General features: G+C 47.5%; 1 protein-coding gene across 1 annotated transcript in view; it reads left to right on the forward strand.

Annotated features, from left to right (window-relative positions):
• The first annotated feature begins 7,805 nt into the window (after nucleotides 1–7,805).
• Nucleotides 7,806–20,262, forward strand: part of ARPC1A (actin related protein 2/3 complex subunit 1A) — a 28,602-nt gene continuing 16,145 nt past the window's right edge. Inside the window, exons 1-3 of the mRNA XM_002721868.5 lie at nucleotides 7,806–7,961; nucleotides 13,154–13,246; nucleotides 18,844–18,948. Of these exons, the coding sequence (XP_002721914.1) occupies nucleotides 13,183–13,246; nucleotides 18,844–18,948 (169 nt within the window). The 5' untranslated portion in view covers nucleotides 7,806–7,961; nucleotides 13,154–13,182. The remainder of the gene's footprint in view (nucleotides 7,962–13,153; nucleotides 13,247–18,843; nucleotides 18,949–20,262) is intronic.

Raw genomic sequence — 20,262 nt, forward strand, 5'->3', positions numbered from 1 at the left:
ACACCGAACCTCTTTCCTAAGGAAACCAGAAGCTTGCCTCTGGAGCCCTATCATTTTTTTTTTTTTTTTTTTTGACAGGCAAAGTGGACAGTGAGAGAGAGAGAGACAGAGAGAAAGGTCTTCCTTTTGCTGTTGGTCCACCCTTCAATGGCCGCTGCTGCAGGTACGCTGCGGCCGGCGCACCGCGCTGATCCGATGGCAGGAGCCAGGTACTTATCCTGGTCTCCCATGGGGTGCAGGGCCCAAGGACTTGGGCCATCCTCCACTGCACTCCTGGGCCACAGCAGAGAGCTGGCCTGGAAGAGGGGCAACCGGGACAGAACCCGGCGCCCCGACCGGGACTAGAACCTGGTGTGCCGGCACCGCAAGGCAGAGGATTAGCCTAGTGAGCTGTGGCGCCGGCCATGGAGCCCTGTCATTCACACATAACCACCTCCTTCCAGGGGAAAACCCTGAAAGGGACCCTCCGGTTGACAGGGACCCTCCGGTTGAGTTCCTGCCTCGGCAGGGGCTATTCCCGAGGCTTCCAGCACACCCAGACCCAACAGGTGTTTCAGTCCCTTCCACCTGCTAAGCCTCAGCCCCCAGCATTGGGCTCCTCTCCAGCACATTCACCAGTCCTGGTGTGGTGTGGCGACTTTTTATTCCTGGAGTCCACTGGCCCTGATCCCACTTCTCTGTCACAGCAAGGCTCTGCTTCCTTCAGGATGCAGTCCTGCCATCAGCACCCAGAGGTGACAGGGCTGGGCCGCCAAGGTCTGCTGTCCATGTCCAGATCCAGCCTCCCTCCTGACATGTTTCCCCTGGTCCGCCGCAGGGTTGTGGGGATGTCTTAGGAAGCCAGTGCGCTGATGAGCACTGAGCCTAGACCTTGCCTTCGTGTTCACAAGCCACAGGGCTTAGTTTCCCAAGGCAGCATGAGATCCATTCCTGCATACATTGACCAAACCCTGAACATGGGCCAGGCCTGAGATCTGGAATACAGAGGTGAGTGAGAAACCAGCGTTCTCCCTGGAGTCCACAATCTGGTGGAGCGGGAGATGGAAACGGATACTACAAGGCCGTGGGCCAGTGTTCTGGGACGCATTGTCTGCATTTCACAGGAGCATCTAGTTCACCCCAGGGTGGTTAGGTGGAGCCACATCCACAGGGACATGACCTGTACCAGAGTCCAGGGCAGTGTCACTTGATGGGTAGTCCCTGACTGCCCATGATGACAACAAAAGCACAGAAACTGGAAGATTTTAGAAATTTCTGTAGCAACTGACACTATGACATTCCAATGCATGTCGGGTATATTTTACAGAACAAAGAATCTGTTTCTGGTAATGGTTAAAATTTAAAACCAAAAACATAACATTGATAAAATATTTTAACTTTTTTTATTTATTTGACAGATAAAGTTAGACAGTGAGAGAGAGACAGAGAGAAAGGTCTTCCTTCCGTTGGTTCACCCCACAAATGGCCACAACAGCCCCCCTTTCGTGGGGTCTGATGAGCAGTAGCTTTCTTCTCCTGGGAAAACACACCACAACAGCGAAGCGAGTCTCTTGGCCCCTCAAGAGACAGCACAACTCAGGGACCACTGGGTCCCAGGGGATCACAGATGCCTGTGTAGAGTTCAGGCTACATGACCATGCCAAGCCCAAAGAAAGCAGCTCTCAGCGCCTCCCAGCCTCACGCAGAACAAACCAGCCACGACCCCAGGGTATCTGAAGAGGAAGAAAGCCTGCGCAGAAGTAGCCCAGCATCTCAAGAAGGGCCTTTCTCACAACAAGGGAGCAAAAATGTCAGAATCCCCAGCTCAGCCCACATACTCTTTTCTCTCTCCCTCGCTCTCTCTCTCTCTCTCTTCCAGAGTGAACAGCAGTGCACTGAGAGGAGGAAGATATGAAAATCGAAAAGTGAGCCTATCCTGAGTAACTTTACTATGCAAAGGAAAGTACAAGCCCAGAGAGAGGAAGGCGCTGAACAAAACAGGTTTGGGTGTAAACGCACTACCAGAATAAGACGTAAAATTAGTGTGGCTTCTCAGAGCAGAGTGTGGTATACAGCATCTACATGAGAGCAACCACAGGTCTGTTGTACTTGAGATCCTACAAGTTCATGTCAAGGGTGGCATGTGGAATGTCTGTGACCTGGCGGTTTCTAGAAAGAATTCTTCATCTTGAATATTTTACTGCCTTGTCCCAATACAGCTCAAATCAAAGAAACATGAAAAAGGCTGACTAGAGCTTGTCTTTATTTTTTATTTACTTGAGAGACAGAGAGAAATAGCCAGACAGCACTCCCATCAGGTTGTTTACTCCTCAATTGTCTGCAATGGCCAGGGCTGGGCCAGGCCAAAGCCAGGAGCCAGGAACTCAATCCAGGTCTCCCATGTGGGTGGCAGGGAATCAGCCACTTGAGCCACTTGAGCTGCTGCCTCCCAGGGTCTGCATTAGCTTGGAGCTGGAATCAGAAGCCAGAGTCAGAATTAAACCAAGACGCTCAAATACAAAATGCAGGCATCTTAACTACTAGGTCAAACAGACACCCCCAGAGTTTGTTTTCAAATGAAGAAATTTTATTTTTCTAAGACTTCCAAATCCAGAGGCAATGCAATTGCTGAGTATCAGCGTTTTGTTATATCTCCTTCTCCTAATTCATAGGCCTGCTTCTATTGGAAACCATGAAAATTATGCAATTTTGGTGAACTTCTTTCCAAATTTTGAAAAGGTTCATCAGAAAACAGAAGACAAATGAGGTTCCTTAAAGTTGAAAAAGTTGCAGAATTGCCTGAGGGGACATGAAGACCTCTCATGGGTCAGGTCCCACAGGGCCCTCCAGGTTTGGCCTCATCGTCTCCTAGGAGACTTGGACACAGGCAGAGCAGCTCTGACGCGGGTCATTTCATGTGTTCTCTTGTTCCCTCAGCAACCAGAGTGTGCCAGGGCTGAAATGTGCACATGGTAAATACGTGCACGTGGTAAATACAAGGGTACTTCAAAAAGTTTGTGGAAAATGAATTAAAGGTTTTATTTTGTTATAAAAATTTTTTAATCCAGGCAGTTTTTTCATAATATCCATTTTGTATGAACTTTTCCTTATACGCCTGGATTTTTTTTGCAGTCAAATGTACTTATCTTTTAACCCTTTCTTTCCACAATTTTTTGAAGTGCCCTCTTATGTGTGGAGTGAATTAATGACAACATGAGCTGCCTCCCAAGGTAGTCCTCCGTAACATTGCCAGAACATTCCTCCTTAGATCAAGCTGAGACCTGCCCCCGATGCTGTCCACGTGCTGACCCTAGTTTTGACAACAAAGACCCTACAGAACAGCCTTAATGGGAGACAGTCTTCATGGTCCCTTCAAGTTTTCTACTACTAAGTCCTTCAATTTTCCCCCACGTGACAGAAGTTTCTCCAGTGACCTTCTGGCCCCTGATCTGGTTCCATTCCTCGCTTTTCTAGTTTTTGGAAGGCTCCCTGCTAGTTCATAGCCCTCAGAATACATTGAAAATGACAGATCTTTCACACTCCAACCTCTTTCCCACCCACTGGCAGACAGAAATCACCTATCAGGGTGGTGGAGGGAAGGATACTGTTTCTTTGGTGGGCCTCTCTCCATTTTCCCAAAAGGCCATGTCACACTTGCATTAGTTCTGAATAGGACACTCTCTAGGCAGCTCCTAAGATAACGTTGATTCTATTGATGCGATTTGCCCAAATGTGCAAACACTGCCCTCTTGTGGCAGGGTCTCTAACTGCTGTGTGTGCATTTCCTAGAACATACCAAGTCACAGGATCTTGGAACTCCAGTTGGCCCTCAGTTGCCGGGAGAGAGCGCTCAGGCTGATGGCTGGACTCTTCAGATAGTGGTGTGTCTAGCAGTCCAGGCAGGGTGGAACTGGACAAGGAAGGGCAGGGCTGGTCAAGGCAGGGTGGGGCTGTATTAGCAGGGCAGAGAAATAGGGGCCTGCTTGTTGTTAGGTAGGTGATGGGTCAATATGGATCTACGGCTTTTTGTCTTTGCTCCATCACCTGGGAAAGCAGCGGAGGATGGCCTAAGGGCTTGGGCCCCTGAACCCACATGGGAGACAAAGAAGACATACCTGGCTTTGGCCTGGCCCAGCCTCAGCCACTACAGCCATTTGGAGAATGAACTAGCAGATGGAAACTTTCTCTCTCTGTGTGTGTCTCTCCTTCTCTCTCTCTGAGTAACTGCCTTTCAATAAATAAATAAATTAATAATAGTAAAAAAGCTGAAGCTCCTGTAGAACCAGACAGGGCTGATGTTCTAGTTCAAAGGCAGTCAGGCAGAACTCTCTCTCTCTCTTACTCAAGACAGGGTCAGCCTTTTGTTTGATTCAAGCCTTCAAGTGAGTAGATGAGACTCATCTATATCAAGGAGGGCAACCTGCTGTACTTGATCTACCAATTTAAATGTCACCCAAAACACCTTCACAAAAAGACTCGGGATAATGTTTGGCCCAGTACCTGGTCTAATCATGTTAACACATAAAAATAAGAATCTACGACAAAGTGAGAAATAGAGGTGGTCCTGGTTTAGGATGGTTCGACCTACATTTTTCAACTTTATGATGGTGCAAAAGCCACAAAAAACAATAAAAACTCCACTTCAAAAATTGAATTTGGATCTTTTCCTGGGATAACAATACACAGTAAGACGCTCTCTGGCAATGCTGAGCAGCAGCAACAAGCCATAGTTCCCGGTCGGCCACACGATCATCAAGGGACATGATCACTATTCTAGTGTGATGTCCTGCTAAGCTTTGATGGCTGGTGAGTTTGGGGTAATAAACACATTTTTAAAAATATTTGTAGGGGGCAGCGCTGTGGCAGAGTAGGTAAAGCCGCCCCCCACAGTGCCGGCATCCCATATGGGCGCTGGCTTCTCAGCTGCTCCATTTCCAATCCAGCTTTCTGCTGTGGCCTGGGAAAGCAGCAGAGGATGGCCCAAGTCCTTGGGTCCCTGCATCCATGTGGAAGACCCAGAAGAAGCTCCTGGCTCCTGGCTTCATATAGGCCCAGCTCTACCCGTTGCAGCCATTTGGGGAGTGAACCAGCAGATGGAAGACCTCTCTCTCTCTGTCTCTCTGTAACGCTACCTTTCAAATAAATAAATCTTCAAAAAATATTTGTATTTATTTGAAAGACAGAAAGACACACAGAGACAAAGAGACCTTCATCTGCTGGTTCACCCCCAAATGCCCACAACGGCCAGGGTTGTTTGGTCAGGCCAAAGCTAGAAACTGAGAACTCAATCCAGGTCTCCCACTTGAGAGATAGGGCGACTACTTGAGCTGTTGACTGCTGCCCCCAGCATTAATGGGAAGCTGGAATTGGAAGTCGAGCCTGGATTCAAACCTGGCCCTCTGATATGGAATGTAGGTGTTCTAATCAGTGTCCTAAGCTTGGCACCAAACACCTGCTCCTAAATACATTTTCTATTTATGATCTTTTCAAGTTACAATGGCTTTAATCTGTACATAAATTCATCATAAGTCAAGAAGCATCAGGGGCCTGCACTGGTGGTGTGGCATAGCAGGTAAAGCCACTGCCTGCAGTGCCATGCTGGTTCGAGTGCTGGCTGGTTCGAGTGCTGCTCCACTTCCAATCCAGCTACCTGCTAATGTGCCTGGGAAAGCAGTAGAAGGTGGCCCAAGTGCTTGGGCCCCTGCACCCATGTGGGAGACCCGGAAGACTCCTGGCTCCTGGCTCCCGGCTTCAGATGGACTCAGCTCCAGCTGATTCGGCCAATTGGGGAGTGAACCAGAGGATGGGAAATCTCTCTGCTTCTGCCTCTCTCTCTGCCTCTCTCTCTCTCTGTGACTTTGCCTTTCAAATAAATAAATAAATCCTTAAAAAAAGAAAAAACAGCATCAATACTTGGCACTTGGTCAGTACTCATTTAAATTAATATCTAATGACTTGAATCTTGACAAAATCCTGATTCAACCCAATTAATAAAGTAAGCAAAATCATCCCATGTGAGTGTCCAACCCTACCTTCTTTCCAATTACTGTTTACTTTTTTTTTTTTTTTTTTTTTTTGAGAGAAAGAGAAAGAGAGAGAGAACGAGCTCCCAATCACTGGTTCACTCCCCATATGGCCAGAACAGCTAGGACTAAGCCAGGCCAAAACTGAGAACTCAATCCAGGTCTACCATGTGGGTGGCAGGGACCCAAATCTTTAGCCATCACCTACTGCTGCCTCCTACAATCTGCATTAACAGCTGGAATTGGGAGCAGAAGCCAGGATTTAACCCCAGGCACTCCAACATGGGATCTGAGAGGCCTAACCAGTGGCTTAAACACTAGGCCAAATGTCTCTGCCCATATTCCCACTTCTAAATACCACCTTCGCTGGTATCAGTTTTTTATAAGGCAGTCTTCATTTTCAATACTCACTCAGTGCCATTACATAAGCCTAAAAAAGAAAAACTCAAATACTAAAAGTAACTCACCCTCCTTGGAACTACAGTGGCTCTTATCTCAGGACATGACAGCACTTGGGAAACAGCAGAGCAGGAAGCTAGCCCTGGTCCTGCCTTGAAGATGTTGATCTTCATCAAGTTTCTGGTGCTATTTCCTCACTTACAGAATAAGGTGGTTAAAGAGCCCCGTTTAGACCTAAGATTCCACCGTCTGGAATGACATAAAATATGCAATACATCAAATGGGAAGCTTTGTTTAGGCTGAAACACAAGATGCTGACTCAAATGGTAGAATCAGAGACTACTGTTAAATGCGGTTACTTTTCTGGGGTTAACCTTTCTTTTTCTTTCTGGTTTTTGTTTGTTTGTTTGTTTTTGTTTTTGCCACTATCAAGTCAGACTTCATGTTCCTTCACATAAGGAACTGTCCTTTGTAAAGAGGTGGGATCTGAATAGACCATTATTAGTCTTTCACTCCAGGTACCGACCCCGCACACCTGGGGCCTGGCTCCCGCCACCTGCAGACCCACGAAGAATCCTGGCTTCCACCGCTGCTGTCCTGCTTTTGCCAGGCTGTCTCTAGGAGGGGGTGGTTTATGGTTTACAATGACCTTCCTGCTCTGTCCTTGTTCCCCCTATGACCAAAAACTGTAGTAAAATCAGTGACTTCGAGTGCATGAATGCGCCGCCAACAGTTGGATTAATTCACTCCAAACACGCTTAAAGTACAAAACTGGGGTGTCGGACGAGTTCACCTTGGTGAACACCACCCTCCATTCAGATGTTGGCAGGGAAAGACACGCCGGGCGTGGGAGGGGGATTTCCAGGCAGCGCCCACTGGAGGCTGGCTTCGGGGCATTCCTTCGAAACTGCCCTCCGCTGAGCAAACACATTTTCCTCACAGGTTTCGGGGGAGTTGCTAAGTCCCCCCAACTCTCATTTCCTGTGGCGAACAAGAGGTTCTAGCTGAGGAAGGGTCGAGAAGTTCCTCGGGGGTGGAGTCTCAGGTTTTTCAGAGGGGGCACAGTGGAGACGAAGGCTGAGGCTGCCCTCAGGGAACAGCAGCGCACGAGTCGACGGGTTTGGACTCGGATTCTCTCCAGGGAGAAAAAACTTGGTTGTTCCAAGTCCTTCTCGAAGGTCGAAGACCCCAATCCTCAGTCACTCGTGGGACACAAGCGCTTGGGAAACGTCCCGTAATCCTGAAGATATTCCGGCTGCCTGGCCCGCACCTTCCACCCGCTTCTGTGGCGCGGCTCCTCAGGGACCACCGCAGGAGCTCGGACGCCCAGCCCGCCCCCGCCACCCCCGGCTCAGCCCCCAACTGCGCGCCAGAGCCGTGCGCATGCGCACCCCGGCCGGGCGGCCGCGCTGCGCAGGCGCAGTGGCCGTTTCCGGGATCTGTCAGCCGCTCCCTCTGGGCCTCCGTTCTCCGCCCGCGCCCGCCGGAGCCTGTTCGCGTCGACTGACCAGAGTCCGCGAATTCGCCGCTCCGAGCCCTTCCGCACCTCCCCAAGCCCAGGTAAGGGGCGGCAGGGGCCAGCGTTTGGCCTTGGTGGCCTCCAGTGCCTGGGACTTAGACCGCGGGGGCGGTGAGTTGGGGGCTTAGGCCGCGGGGCCCCGAGGCTGAGGGGGCCGACAGGGGTCTTCGCTGCCGGGCCTCGCGAGGAAGTGGAGGACCCCCGGGGCCACCGAACCCCCACCCGCAAGTCTCTGGGGTCCCCACGCAGACAGATCGCTTCTTGCGGGGGTTCCGCGCCCCCAGCCGCCTCCGATGCCCCTTGTCCGGCGCCGCCGTCCTGTTTGCACTTGGGCGGGCATTGGTTTCGCAGCCCGCGCGTTCGTGTTCCTGCGGGAACATCCCGTGTCCGTCCCTTGTTCACGCGGGATGCGCTCCCGCTCACCGAGCGTCACGAGGGGCCATTCATCGCTTGCCTCGGTTTCTGCACCCGGGAGGGGCGCCCGTGGAGCGCGTACCTGCTGTCCGGGGCGGCTCTGCATCCTTGCGACGGGGGACCCTCTCGGGCCGCTCCTCTGCGCTCGGGTTGGCCCTAGGGAGTCTTGTATGTGGCCCTGCCGAAGTGCCGGTCCTGGACCGGTGACTTGTTGGATGGCCCTGGGGAGATCGTTTGTCCGTGCCTCCGTTTCCCCACTTACCATAAGGGTCTTCTGAGGACCAAGTGCGATTACTCGTATAACTTGCATAGAATGCTTCCCTAGCCCAGGGGAGGTGCGCAGTCGATATTGGCTATTGTTTCTGCTTCGGGCATGGCTGTGCGTACCTGTCTGACCTCCCTTCCCTACCTGCCTGCCCTCCACCCCCAGACTTTAGGACCAGAAAGATCTGGGATTTATTTATGTTTCTGGCACCAACCGTGTGCCTACGTCTGCTGAGAACACAGTAGGCGCTTAGACTGTGTCTTTGGACTCTTTGATTATAAAGCCATCTGTTCCTTGTATTGCAGCCTTAGACTCTTTTATCTACTTCAGCTCATTGCCTGAATTACTAAAGCCATCTTAGTTCTGCCCTCATTTATCAATTTTAGCAGAGCTTTCGGTTTCAGAAATCCTGGGTTTCCAGGTCTCTCAAAACAGAAGAGAGGTTACCAATTTTATGCCTTAACTGTGTGGCTGCTTCCGACACGGGGTGTTCAGGAAGCCTCTGGGGTTCGTCTGCTAAAAGGAAGGGATCACTTTGGAAAATTAAGTCTTGCTTTGGAGGGAGAGTAGCTGTGTTTTGATCTAGTTAATATGATGCTATGCTAAGACGGGTCCTGCATAGAGACATTTAAGATGGTCTGCTCGTGAGGCTGGCGCTTGGAGTCAGAGCCTGTCTCAATGTTGGGGAGGGTGTGGTGACCTTGTTAGAGTACCTGTGCTAGGTTGGGTAATGAGGGCAATTAGAAACCAGATGAATCACAATCTTGAAAACTGACCCTGAACAGGAAACTGAAATTCACACTCGCAGGAATACTTTCCAGCTCCGTAGGAGTAGGGCCAAGAATTTGCAGCATAAGTTGACATTTCCACTTTCAGAGGATACTAACCAAGTTCAGAGGCTACTTCTACAGAGGATTCAAAAGCCCTGGGTCAAGAGAAGAAAGGGAACTAACCTACTGAGATCTATTTTGGGCGAGACTGTATACTACCTGTTTTCCATTTTGTTCCATTTAGTCCTTCTACCAGAAGCCTTGTGATTTCAGTGGGATATTAGAGATAGGGAGTAGCTTGTTCATGGTCTCATCCAGTATGTGTCCAAGCCAGGATTGAAACCCAAGTCCCCTTGACCCAAAGCCCATGGCTAGTTATACATGGATGTGACTGTCTGCTCTGAGTAGTAGGAAAAGCACAGGAGTGAGGGTTCCCTGGCATCATACCATTGCCAGGCAGTGCAGTCAGCAGCAGAAATTGGTTCAGTTTGATGTCACCTCCTTTTTGTCTCAGTGTCTCTCTAGCCCAATTAAGACAAAGATTTTCAGACTTCATTTAACTATCAGCCACAGTTTAGAAATTATAATTATTACCCTATGACAGAAGGTACAAAATTCATGCTATTAGAATTTCTTCTGTATTCACTGAGTTTGGTAAACGTAAGATGTGTTGACCAGGTACATTATAAGTTTGATAGGCATGAGTAGTGTCTTGGCCTGCAGGCTTGAAATAGCTGCATGATTATAAAAGAAGTATGGGTCTGAATGTATGTCCAGCTGTGGAACTTAAATGACTGAACGAAGTTAGAAAATAATTGTGCCATCCTGTGAAAGCTTTGCTACCGTGCTTGTAAAACTGAATTATAAAACTGAATTGAAGGAGACAGTCTTTGCAGCAGTACCTCTTTAACTGTACATTAAATGTGTGTTTTTGTTGCACATAGATATATACATTAAATAATTAATTTGCAGACTAGTTTTGTTTTAGTTAACAATGGAGCTTATCAGATGTGGCTTTTGAACGCTTTTAGTTAAGGAGATCTCTGTGACGTGACATGTTATTTTGAGTAGCTCTGAATAAAACCAGTTGTGACAGAACAATTTGGGGTAAGTGTTTGATACCAGAGATGAGAGAAGCATTCAGTGAGCATCTGGAAACTTCCTTTTAGAGAATAAATTAAGCAATGTCATTTACAATTTTTTTTTTAGATTTTTCAGTTAAAGTGGTTTTTTAAGATCTATTTATATACTTGAAAGTCAGAGAGAGAGAGTGCTATCTTCCATTCATTGCTTCACTCCCCAAGTGGCTGCAATGGCCAGGGCTGGGTCAGGCCAAAGCCGGGAGCCCAGAACTCCATCCAGGTCTCCTAGGTAGGTACCAGGGCCCCAAGTTCTTGAGCCATCCTCTTCTGCTGTCCCAGGCGCATGAACAGGGAGCTGGATCAGAAGTGGAGCCGCTGGGACTCAACAGACCCCCATATGGGATGCCGGCATCGCAGGTGGCAGCTTAATGTGCTGCACCACAGCGCAGGCCCCAGTGAAAGTCTTTTTCTTTGTGAATTGCAGTTTGAATTCCAGAACATATCTAAGAAAAAAAGTAATGTCTCATTCTCAGAACGGAACGTGAAACGCTGTCAGTTGTGTGTCCGTTCAGGATATCAGATGTGTTTTATTTCATGGTGCACTTACTTCTTCTGCCCCTTGGGTTCCGCTTTCCTTGTGCCTCTCACATCCTCTGATGACCCTTCCTTTCATTCCCTGCTTTCATCAGGAACCCTGTCTCATTTCTTCTCCACCCTGTGTTAACATGACTACGGGCACCTGAATGTATTGCAACTTGAGTTTGTAGTGAGAGAGCCTCTTAGAAATGATAAAGTCAGGAGTGGTGGAAGACGAGTTGCTTTTCTGAAGAATTTCCTCCCATTTCAAGTAATGGTTGCTTCTTAAGTGAGTCTAGATTTGAGTATCTGTACAGAGAAGTTCATTTCATTTTTAGTCTAATGATGTTTAAAAAGTAGTATCACAACCCCCTGCCTGAATTCACCAGTTAACATTTCACCACATATACATACTCTCTGTTTTTTGGTTTTTTTTTTTTTTTTTTTTTCCTGAATCAAAATAAGTTACAGAAGACATCATGACTCTTCATCCCTAAACACTTCATAGTCTTTATACCCTGATAGCTAGGACATTCTCCTACCCACTGGCAATATCATAATCAGAGTCCAGAGTGCTCACCATTACACCATGGAACCAGGCTGGCAATATCATAATCATAGTTAAGAAAAATGAAAATAATTTCCATACTGTTACGTATACAGATTATTCTGTTGTACAGCATACATCGTTTATTGATATTTTAAAATACATAGATTATAATCCTGTTTTGTTTATTGAATTTGTTTTTGATAGCTCTTTAAATTTAGAATGGTTCTCCCTTTCTCCCTATATTGCCTTTTTTTTTTTTTTTTTTTTTTTTGACAGGCAGAGTGAATAGTGAGAGAGAGAGACAGAGAGAAAGGTCTTCCTTTGCCGTTGGTTCACCCTCCAATGGCCACTGCGGCCGGCACACCGCACTGATCTGATGGCAGGAGCCAGGTGCTTCTCCTGGTCTCCCATGGGGTGCAGGGCCCAAGCACTTGGGCCATCCTCTACTGCCTTCCCTGGCCACAGCAGAGAGCTGGACTGGAAGAGGGGCAACCGGGACAGAATCCGGCGCCCCGAGTGGGACTAGAACCCGGTGTGCCAGTGCTGCAAGGCGGAGGATTAGCCTATTGAGCCACAGCACCTGCCCCTATATTGCCTTTTAAAATATTTATTGATTTGAACGGCAGAGAGGAAGACAAGAGAGATCTTCCTTCTCCTGGTTCACTCGCAAATGCCTGTGCAACAGCCAGGATTGGGTCCGGCTGAAGCCAAGAGCCTGAAGCTCAGTCTGGGTGTCCTGTTTGAGCAGCAGGGACCTGAGTGCCTGGGCCACCGTTTGCTGCCTCCCAGGATGCACATTACTGAAACTGGAAACCTGATAGGGGGTCTATAGTCTTACCCCTGCACCAGTGCCCACGCATTTGTTGCCATTTTTGAGCAGTCTAAGATAATTGTTCTGTGGAATGGTACATGTCCTGGTTATAATTCTTTATTTCCTTCTGTGTTGTTTAACCAATTCCTCTCTTTTATTTTCTATAAACTGGAAATTAGGTCTGGATCATGATTAGATTTAGAGTCACTGCTGTTGGCCTTGATGCTTTGTAGATAAGTGATGTTCCTAGGTTTCTCTAGGGTAGTCCTGTGACCTGTTGTCTCACTGTAATTATTAATAGTGTCCCTTTTGATCTCAAAGATATTCTGGTCTGGATGATAATTTGACTCACTATTTATAAGTGATGATGTACGCAGTTGCCACCCATCAGGGTAGATTGTTCCACTATTTGTGATTCTAAGTTTGATCGCTTGTTTAAGGCGGTGACTGCCAGTTTTCTTCATTGTGAAGTTGTGTTTTTCCCTTTGTAATTAGTAAATAATCTGTGGTGTGATCATCTGAGACTGAATATACTGTATCCAGTAATCTAACCTATGGTTTGAGAATCCATTGATGATCGTTAATAGAATAAATTCTGTATTCATGATTACAATGCTAGTTCTATTTTAAATGGTTAAGTTTTGAAATTCAGATTGGTTCTTTTCTTATGGGGCAACAATGATTTATTTATCCCCAAACATATTAAGATCCTCAGATAACTTAAATACTGTGTTTAATTTGTGATTTTGTTGTTGTTCGTTGCAGCTTTCTATCTTTTGAAAACACTAAGAATAATGTCTCTGCATCAGTTTTTACTAGAGCCAATCACCTGTCATGCCTGGAACAGGGATCGTACCCGTAAGTATGCTGTCAGCTTTGCTGCTGTATTTTGGCACCTTTGCTGCATCTCAGATTCAAGCACTTTTCAGATTCACATATTTCAGTGTCGTGTAGAAAGGACATAAAGCTATTGATACCGGTTCACAAGGTACCCTGGTCAGTCCTTTGGCTTATAGAAAGTTCAGCTGACAACTGATAGATTCTTTGGCTTATGGGGCCAGCAGCCAGGCCCAGGGTGGCAGAAGGACTTTCCAGTGGTTGCATACCAAGTTAATGTTGGAAATGTTGCTAGCACCCAAGCCTTCTGGCTCCTTGTCGACCTCTTTTTCTACAGTACCACTTAAAGGTTTACATCAAATAGACCCCTTTCAGTACCCTGACAGCTCAGGGATCTTTTTTGTTAAAGGTTGGTTTATTTATTTGAAAGGCAGAGTTACAGAGAAGAAGGGGCAGAGAGAGAGAGATAGAGGTCTCCATCTGCTCGTTCACTCCCCAAATGGCCGCAGTGGCCAAACCTGCACCGATCCGAAGCCAGGAGCCAGGAGCCAGGAGCCTCCTCCGGGTCTCCCATGTGGGTTCAGGGTCCCAAGGACTTGGGCCGTCTTCTGCTGCTTTCCCAGGCCATAGTAGAGAGCTGGATCGGAAGTGGAGCAGCCAGGACTCCAGCTGGTGCTCTTATGGGATGTGGCTTTACCTGCTACACCACAGCGCCAGCCCCAACTTAGGGTCTTGTGCGGTTATGCCATGATGCCACACTCATCCAGTGTTTAATCAGAACATTACAACCTAGAAATAAGCTGTTATAGAGCTATAGGGTACTGCGTCCTTCATCAGCTTGAGTTTCTAGTCTTCTAGTACAAGCAGACTAGAAAGGGATAGAGAAGTCTCTTAGAAGTAGGCACAGTTTATGGGGCCAGCACTGTGGCATAGCAGGTAAAGCCACCGCCTGCAGTGCCAGCATCCCATGTGGGCACTGGTTCGAGTCCAGCAGTTGCGGCCATCTGGGGAGTGAACGAGCAGATGGAAGACCTCTTTCTCTTTCTCTGCCTCTGCTTCTCTATAACTCTGCCTTTCAAATAAATATAAATATGTCTTTAAGAAAAAAAAGTAGGCATAGTTTAGCATACAAAGTGATCATCAAAAAGTAAAAACATCTATAGAGATAGATATATAATATGCCCATGAATTTTTTTAAAAGATTTACTTATTTATTTGAAAGGCAGAGCTATGCAGAGGCAGAGAGAGAGAGGTCTTCCATCCACTGGTTCACTCTCCAAATGGCTGCAATGGTCAGAGCTGAGCCGATCCGAAGCCAGGAGCCAGGAGTTTCTTCTAGGTCTCCCACGCAGGTTGTAGGGACCCAAGGACTTGGGCCATTTTCTACTGCCTTCCCAGACCATAGCAGAGAACTGGATCTGAAATAGAGCAGCCGGGTCTCTAACCAGTGCCCATATGGGATGCCAGCATTGCAGGCAATGGCTTTACCCACTACACCACAGTGCTGGCCCCCCATATAAGTTATTTAAAAAGGTAAATATTTAGTGTCCTTAAAGTTTTGTTTTTTTTTCTCTTTAATTTTTTTATTTGAAAGGCGAAGAGACAGAGAGCTCTCACCCACTGTTGCACTTCCCTAAATACTTGGAACAGCGAGGCTAGGTTAGGACTGGAACCTGGAACTGGGAACACAGGTTTCCCACATGGGTGACAGTAGCTCCGTTACTGGAGCCGTCAGTGCTGCCCATCCAGGTCTGTATCGTTGGGAAGCTGGAGTCAGGAGTTGGGCCATGAACCTAACCCAGGTCCTGCAGTATTGAAGCAGGCATCCTATTTGGCATCTTTTTTTTTTTTTTTTTACAGGCAGAGTGGACAGTGAGAGAGAGAGACAGAGAGAAAGGTCTTCCTTTTACTGTTGGTTCACCCTCCAATGGCCACTGTGGCTGGCATGCTGCGGCCGGCGCACTGCGCTGATCCGAAGGCAGGAGCCAGGTGCTTCTCCTGGTCTCCCATGGGGTGCAGGGCCCAAGCACTTGGGCCATCCTCCACTGCCTTCCGGGCCACAGCAGAGAGCTGGCCTGGAAGAGGGGCAACTGGGACAGAATCCGGTGCCCCGACCGGGACTAGAACCCGGTGTGCTGGCGCCGCTAGGTGGAGGATTAGCCTATTGAGCCGCGGCGCCTGACCCTATTTGGCATCTTAACTGCTAGGCTGAATGCCCACCCCTCAAGTATCTTTTTTTAAATAACTTTAATAATTTTGTTAAGATGTAATTCATATAACATAAAATTAACTCTTTTATTTTTTTTTTTTTATTTATTTTTTTTTTTGACAGGCAGAGTGGACAGTGAGAGATAGAGAGACAGAGAGAGAAAGGTCTTCCTTTGCCGTTGGATCACCCTCCAATGGCCGCCGCTGCAGCCGGCGCACCGTGCTGATCCGATGGCAGGAGCCAGGATCCAGGTGCTTTTCCTGGTCTCCCATGGGGTGCAGGGCCCAAGCACCTGGGCCATCCTCCACTGCACTCCCTGGCCATAGCAGAGAGCTGGCCTGGAAGAGGGGCAACCAGGACAGAATCCGGCGCCCCAACCAGGACTAGAACCCGGTGTGCCGGCGCCGCATGGTGGAGGATTAGCCTATTGAGCCACGGCGCCGGCTAAAATTAACTCTTTTAAAGTGTACGATTCAGTGGGATTTTTTTTTAGCATATTCACAGTTTTTCAACAATCACTACCAACTGATTTCTGTTTTCATCTCCCCAGAAAGAGACTCTATGTCCATTAGTAGTCATTCTCTTTTTTGAAAATTTATTTTTTTATTTTTTTATTTTTGACAGGACGAGTGGACAGTGAGAAAGAGATAGAGAGAAAGGTCTTGCTTTGCCATTGGTTCACCCTCCAGTGGCCACCGCGGCTGGCGCGCTGCGGCCGGCGCACCGCACTGATCCGATGGCAGGAGCCAGGTACTTCTCCTGGTCTCCCATGGGGTGCAGGGCCCAAGCACTTGGGCCATCCTCCACTGCACTCCCGGGCCACAGCAGAGAGCTGGCCTGGAAGAGGGGCAACCAGGACAGAATCCGGGGCCCCGACCGGGACTAGAACCCGGTGTGCTAGCGCCGCAGGCAGAGGCTTAGCCTAGTGAGCCGCAGCGCTGGCCTGAAAATTTTAAAATCTTAAGTACCTCTTTGCACCTGGCTTCTTTCATTGTGCCTTATCTTTTCAGGGTTCACCCACAGTAGGGGACCTTACAGTACCACTGACCTGTCCCTCTGCGTCTGCAGGATCTGCTGTCGTGGACTTAACCAACCATATGTTCAGAGGGGAAAAAAATTATGCCTGCTCTGAACAAATGTGCTTTTCCCCCTTGTCATTATTTCTTAATACATATAACAACTGTTTATATAAAATTTACATTTTTTTAGATATTGTAAGTAATCCAAAGATTTGAAGTATATGGGAGAATGTGTGAAGGTTATATGCAAATACTATTCATTCTGTGTAAGGCACTGCAGCATCCACAGATGCTAGTATCTTAGGGGCTCCTGGAACCATTCTCCCTTCATTCCTTTTCATGGCTGAATACTGTTCCATTGTAGCAATATACCACATTGTATTTGTTTTTCTTGGTGGACTTTTGGGTTGTTTCGTCACACTGGCTAGTTAGAATAAACTGCGAAGACCATTCAAATATGTTTTTATGCAGACATGTGTTTTCAGTTCCCTTGATGTACCTAGGACTTGAATTGTGAGGTTACATGATGACTATGCTGACCATCCTAAGGAATTAGCAGACCATTTTCCAAAATGTCCATTTTACATTCTCACTACCAATACTTGGGTCCCTGCCCACAAGAAAGACCTGAATTGAATTTCTGGCTCCTGACTTTGGCCCTGGCCCAGCCCTGGCTGTTTTAGGCATTTGGTGAGTGAACTACTAGATGTGAGCTCTCCCTGTCTATCTCTCCATCTCTCTGTCTCTGCATCTCAAATAAATAAAAAGGAATAGATAAAATTTTTTTAAAAGATTTATTTCTTTATTTGAAAGTCAGAGTTACACAGAGAGAGGAGAGGCAGAGGCAGAGGGAGAGAGAGAGAGAGAGGTGCCTTCCATCCGATGGTTCACTCCCCAATTGGCCACAGAGAGAGAGAGAGAGGTGTCTTCCATCCGATGGTTCGCTCCCCAATTGGCCTCAGAGAGAGAGAGAGAGAGAGAGAGAGAGGTGTCTTCCACCCGCTTGTTCACTCCCCAATTGGCCACAATAGCCAGAGCTGTGTTGATCCGAAGCCAGGAGCCAGGAGCTTCCTCTGGGTCTCCCATGTGGGTGCAGGGGTCCAAGGACTTGGGCCATCTTCTACTGCTTTCCCAGGCCATAGCAGAGAGCTGGATTGGAAGTGGAGCAGCCGGACTCAAACCAGCGCCCATATGGGATGCCAGCGCTTCAGGCCAGGGTGTTAACCTGCTGTACCACAGCACCAGCTAGATAAAATTTTTAAAAAGATAATTTTAGGGGCTGGCCTTGTGGCATAGCTGGTAAGGCTGCCACCTGAAATGCTGGCATTGCATATGGGCAATGGTTCATGTCCTGGCTGCTTCACTTCCAACCCAGTTCTCTGCTAATGATCTGGGAAAAGCAGCAGAGGATGGCCCAAGTGCTTGGGCCCCTGCTACCTGCATGGGAGACACCAATGAAAAGAACATCAATAAGAGTTTAAAAATCCACTTCTCATATATTTTGGATTGGTCAAGGAGATTTCTCTTGAAAACATAATTTTGTTTTGTGATTTTAAAAAAAGGTTTATTTCATATATTTGAAAAGCAGTGACAGAAAGTGAAGGAAAGATAGAAAAAGAGATCTTCCATCTGCTGGTTCACTCCCCAAATGGCTGCAGTGGCTGGGGCTAGGCTGGCTGAAGCCAGGAGCCTGGAACTCCGTCTGGATCTCCCACATGGATGGCAGGGGCTCAGGCGCTTGGCCCATCTCTTACTTTCCCAGAGGTGTTGTCTGCGAGTGAGATCAGAAACAGCAGCCCAGACTTGTACGGGTGCTCTGATGGGGACGCCAGCATCACAGGTGACGGCCTAGCGTGCTACACCACATTGCTGGTCCCAGTCTTGTGATTTGTGTTGACTTTATTATAAAGGAGAACTTCAGTATAGTTCATCAACAGAATCAAAGTTTTCTGATAAACTAGTGGTTTCAGCCTGGGTTCATGAAGCAGTTACGCAAGTCTGTAAGTTATTTTCAGCATTTCAGAAAGTCAAAGAGACATTAAATATTTATCTCTAATAAAATTGCACATGTGAACTAATACGTCACCATTTTTACTGTGAGCTAAAATTATTTTAGCTAAGGATAACAATATTTATTTCTTGCTGGTTAGAATATATAACTGGCAGTTACATGTGTCTCTAGGAAAATGTGTTGTTAAATTTAGTTCCCCTATAAAATATTTTAAAATACAAGGACCAAATAGAAGTAAAGAAGGCTTCTTCGGGGTGAGTTTGGAGACTGCTTTCTGGAAACAGCCTTCCTGTTCCTTCAGTCTGTTTTAAACACCTGCTGTCTTTTGATGGCCGTTTCACGTTCAGGTGTTAACCACTGTGCTGACCTCTTTCTCCAGAGATCGCCCTTAGTCCCAATAACCACGAAGTGCACATCTACAAGAAGAACGGGAGCCAGTGGGTGAAAGCTCATGAACTCAAGGAGCACAACGGACACATCACAGGTAAAGGAAGACAGCCACGGGCTTGGAGTGGTGTTTCCGGCTGAAGCGCGCTTCCATTCAGAGAGAGTCTGATAAACCAGGAGGGCTGTGGTGGTCACAGTCGTGCAGTAACTCACTGCATATTCTTTAGACAACAAAGAAAATGCAGTCATGGTGTCGATTGTTACGGATGTCTTGTAGCCCAGCTGGTACCCAGCGCTCCACTAGTGTTACAGAAAGCCCTAAACCAAGTGCGTGTGAGCACTGAAGAGCTCAGACCAGGCGATGGAATGTGAAAATGTAAGCCAGACTGCTCCCGAGCGCTGAGGGGCCTAGTGTCTGGAAGGAATTTCCTTTGTGTTGTTTTGGGGCAAGGAAGACCTTCCAAAAGACTGAGAAGAACAAAACTTAATGTAACAGGTACTCCACAGCAGATTGTCTGCCGTCGGAATTACCAGTATTTCCCCTGTGCCAGGAAAGTTAGGAGGAAGGATGGAATAGTGTCGCTGTAGATACTGGTAAGAGTCTCCTCACCAACAGTCCTAGTCCTCGCCCCCAGAAGACAGGCTCCACCTGGCTATGACATCATCCTGCGCTGCGCTCTCTGGTGCTCTCAGCTGGTATTTTTACTGCTAAATAAATGACATCACACCGTACATCTCCTGTGGCTGGCTTTCGCATTTGATATTTATTCTGAGATCTATCTATGTTGATGTATTTAAATTAAGTTTATTCCTTTCAACTGCTCTTTGGCATTTTATACCTCATTCATTTACCCTTTCCTCCCCTGAAGGATGTTTAGGCTGTTTCCAGGTTTTCCGTATTACATTGAAGGGTCCTGCAGCGCTGTACCTGTGTGTGCTCACCTGTGAGCGTCCGTGGGGGTGGACTTGTGCTGTGGAGGTGTGCACATCCTCAGCCTTGCTGGGCAGCATCACGTTCCCTTCATTCCTCAGCCCTGTAATTTATGGGAGTGCCCATTTTCCCACACACAACACATATTTTAGTTTTCAAGAAGATTATTTATTTATTTTAAAGGCAGAGTGTCAGAGAGAGGAGGAGAGACAGAGAGTGATCTTCAGTTTATTAGTTTACTCTCCAGATGCCTGCAACAGCTGGGGCTGGATATAAGGCAGCCAGGAGCCAGGAACTCCATCCAGATCTCCCATGTAGGTGGCAGGGACTCAAAGACTTGAGCGATCATCTGCCTCCCAGGTGTGTTAGCAGGAAACTGAATATTTGATCCCAGGCCCTCTGATAGGTCCTTAACCCACTGTAACACAATGCCTGTCCCCTCCCAGCCATACTTGATAGTATCTGATGAGTGAAAGGTAG

This window comes from Oryctolagus cuniculus, chromosome 19 (assembly GCF_964237555.1).
Source record: "Oryctolagus cuniculus chromosome 19, mOryCun1.1, whole genome shotgun sequence".
NCBI classification, from domain to species: Eukaryota; Metazoa; Chordata; class Mammalia; order Lagomorpha; family Leporidae; genus Oryctolagus; species Oryctolagus cuniculus.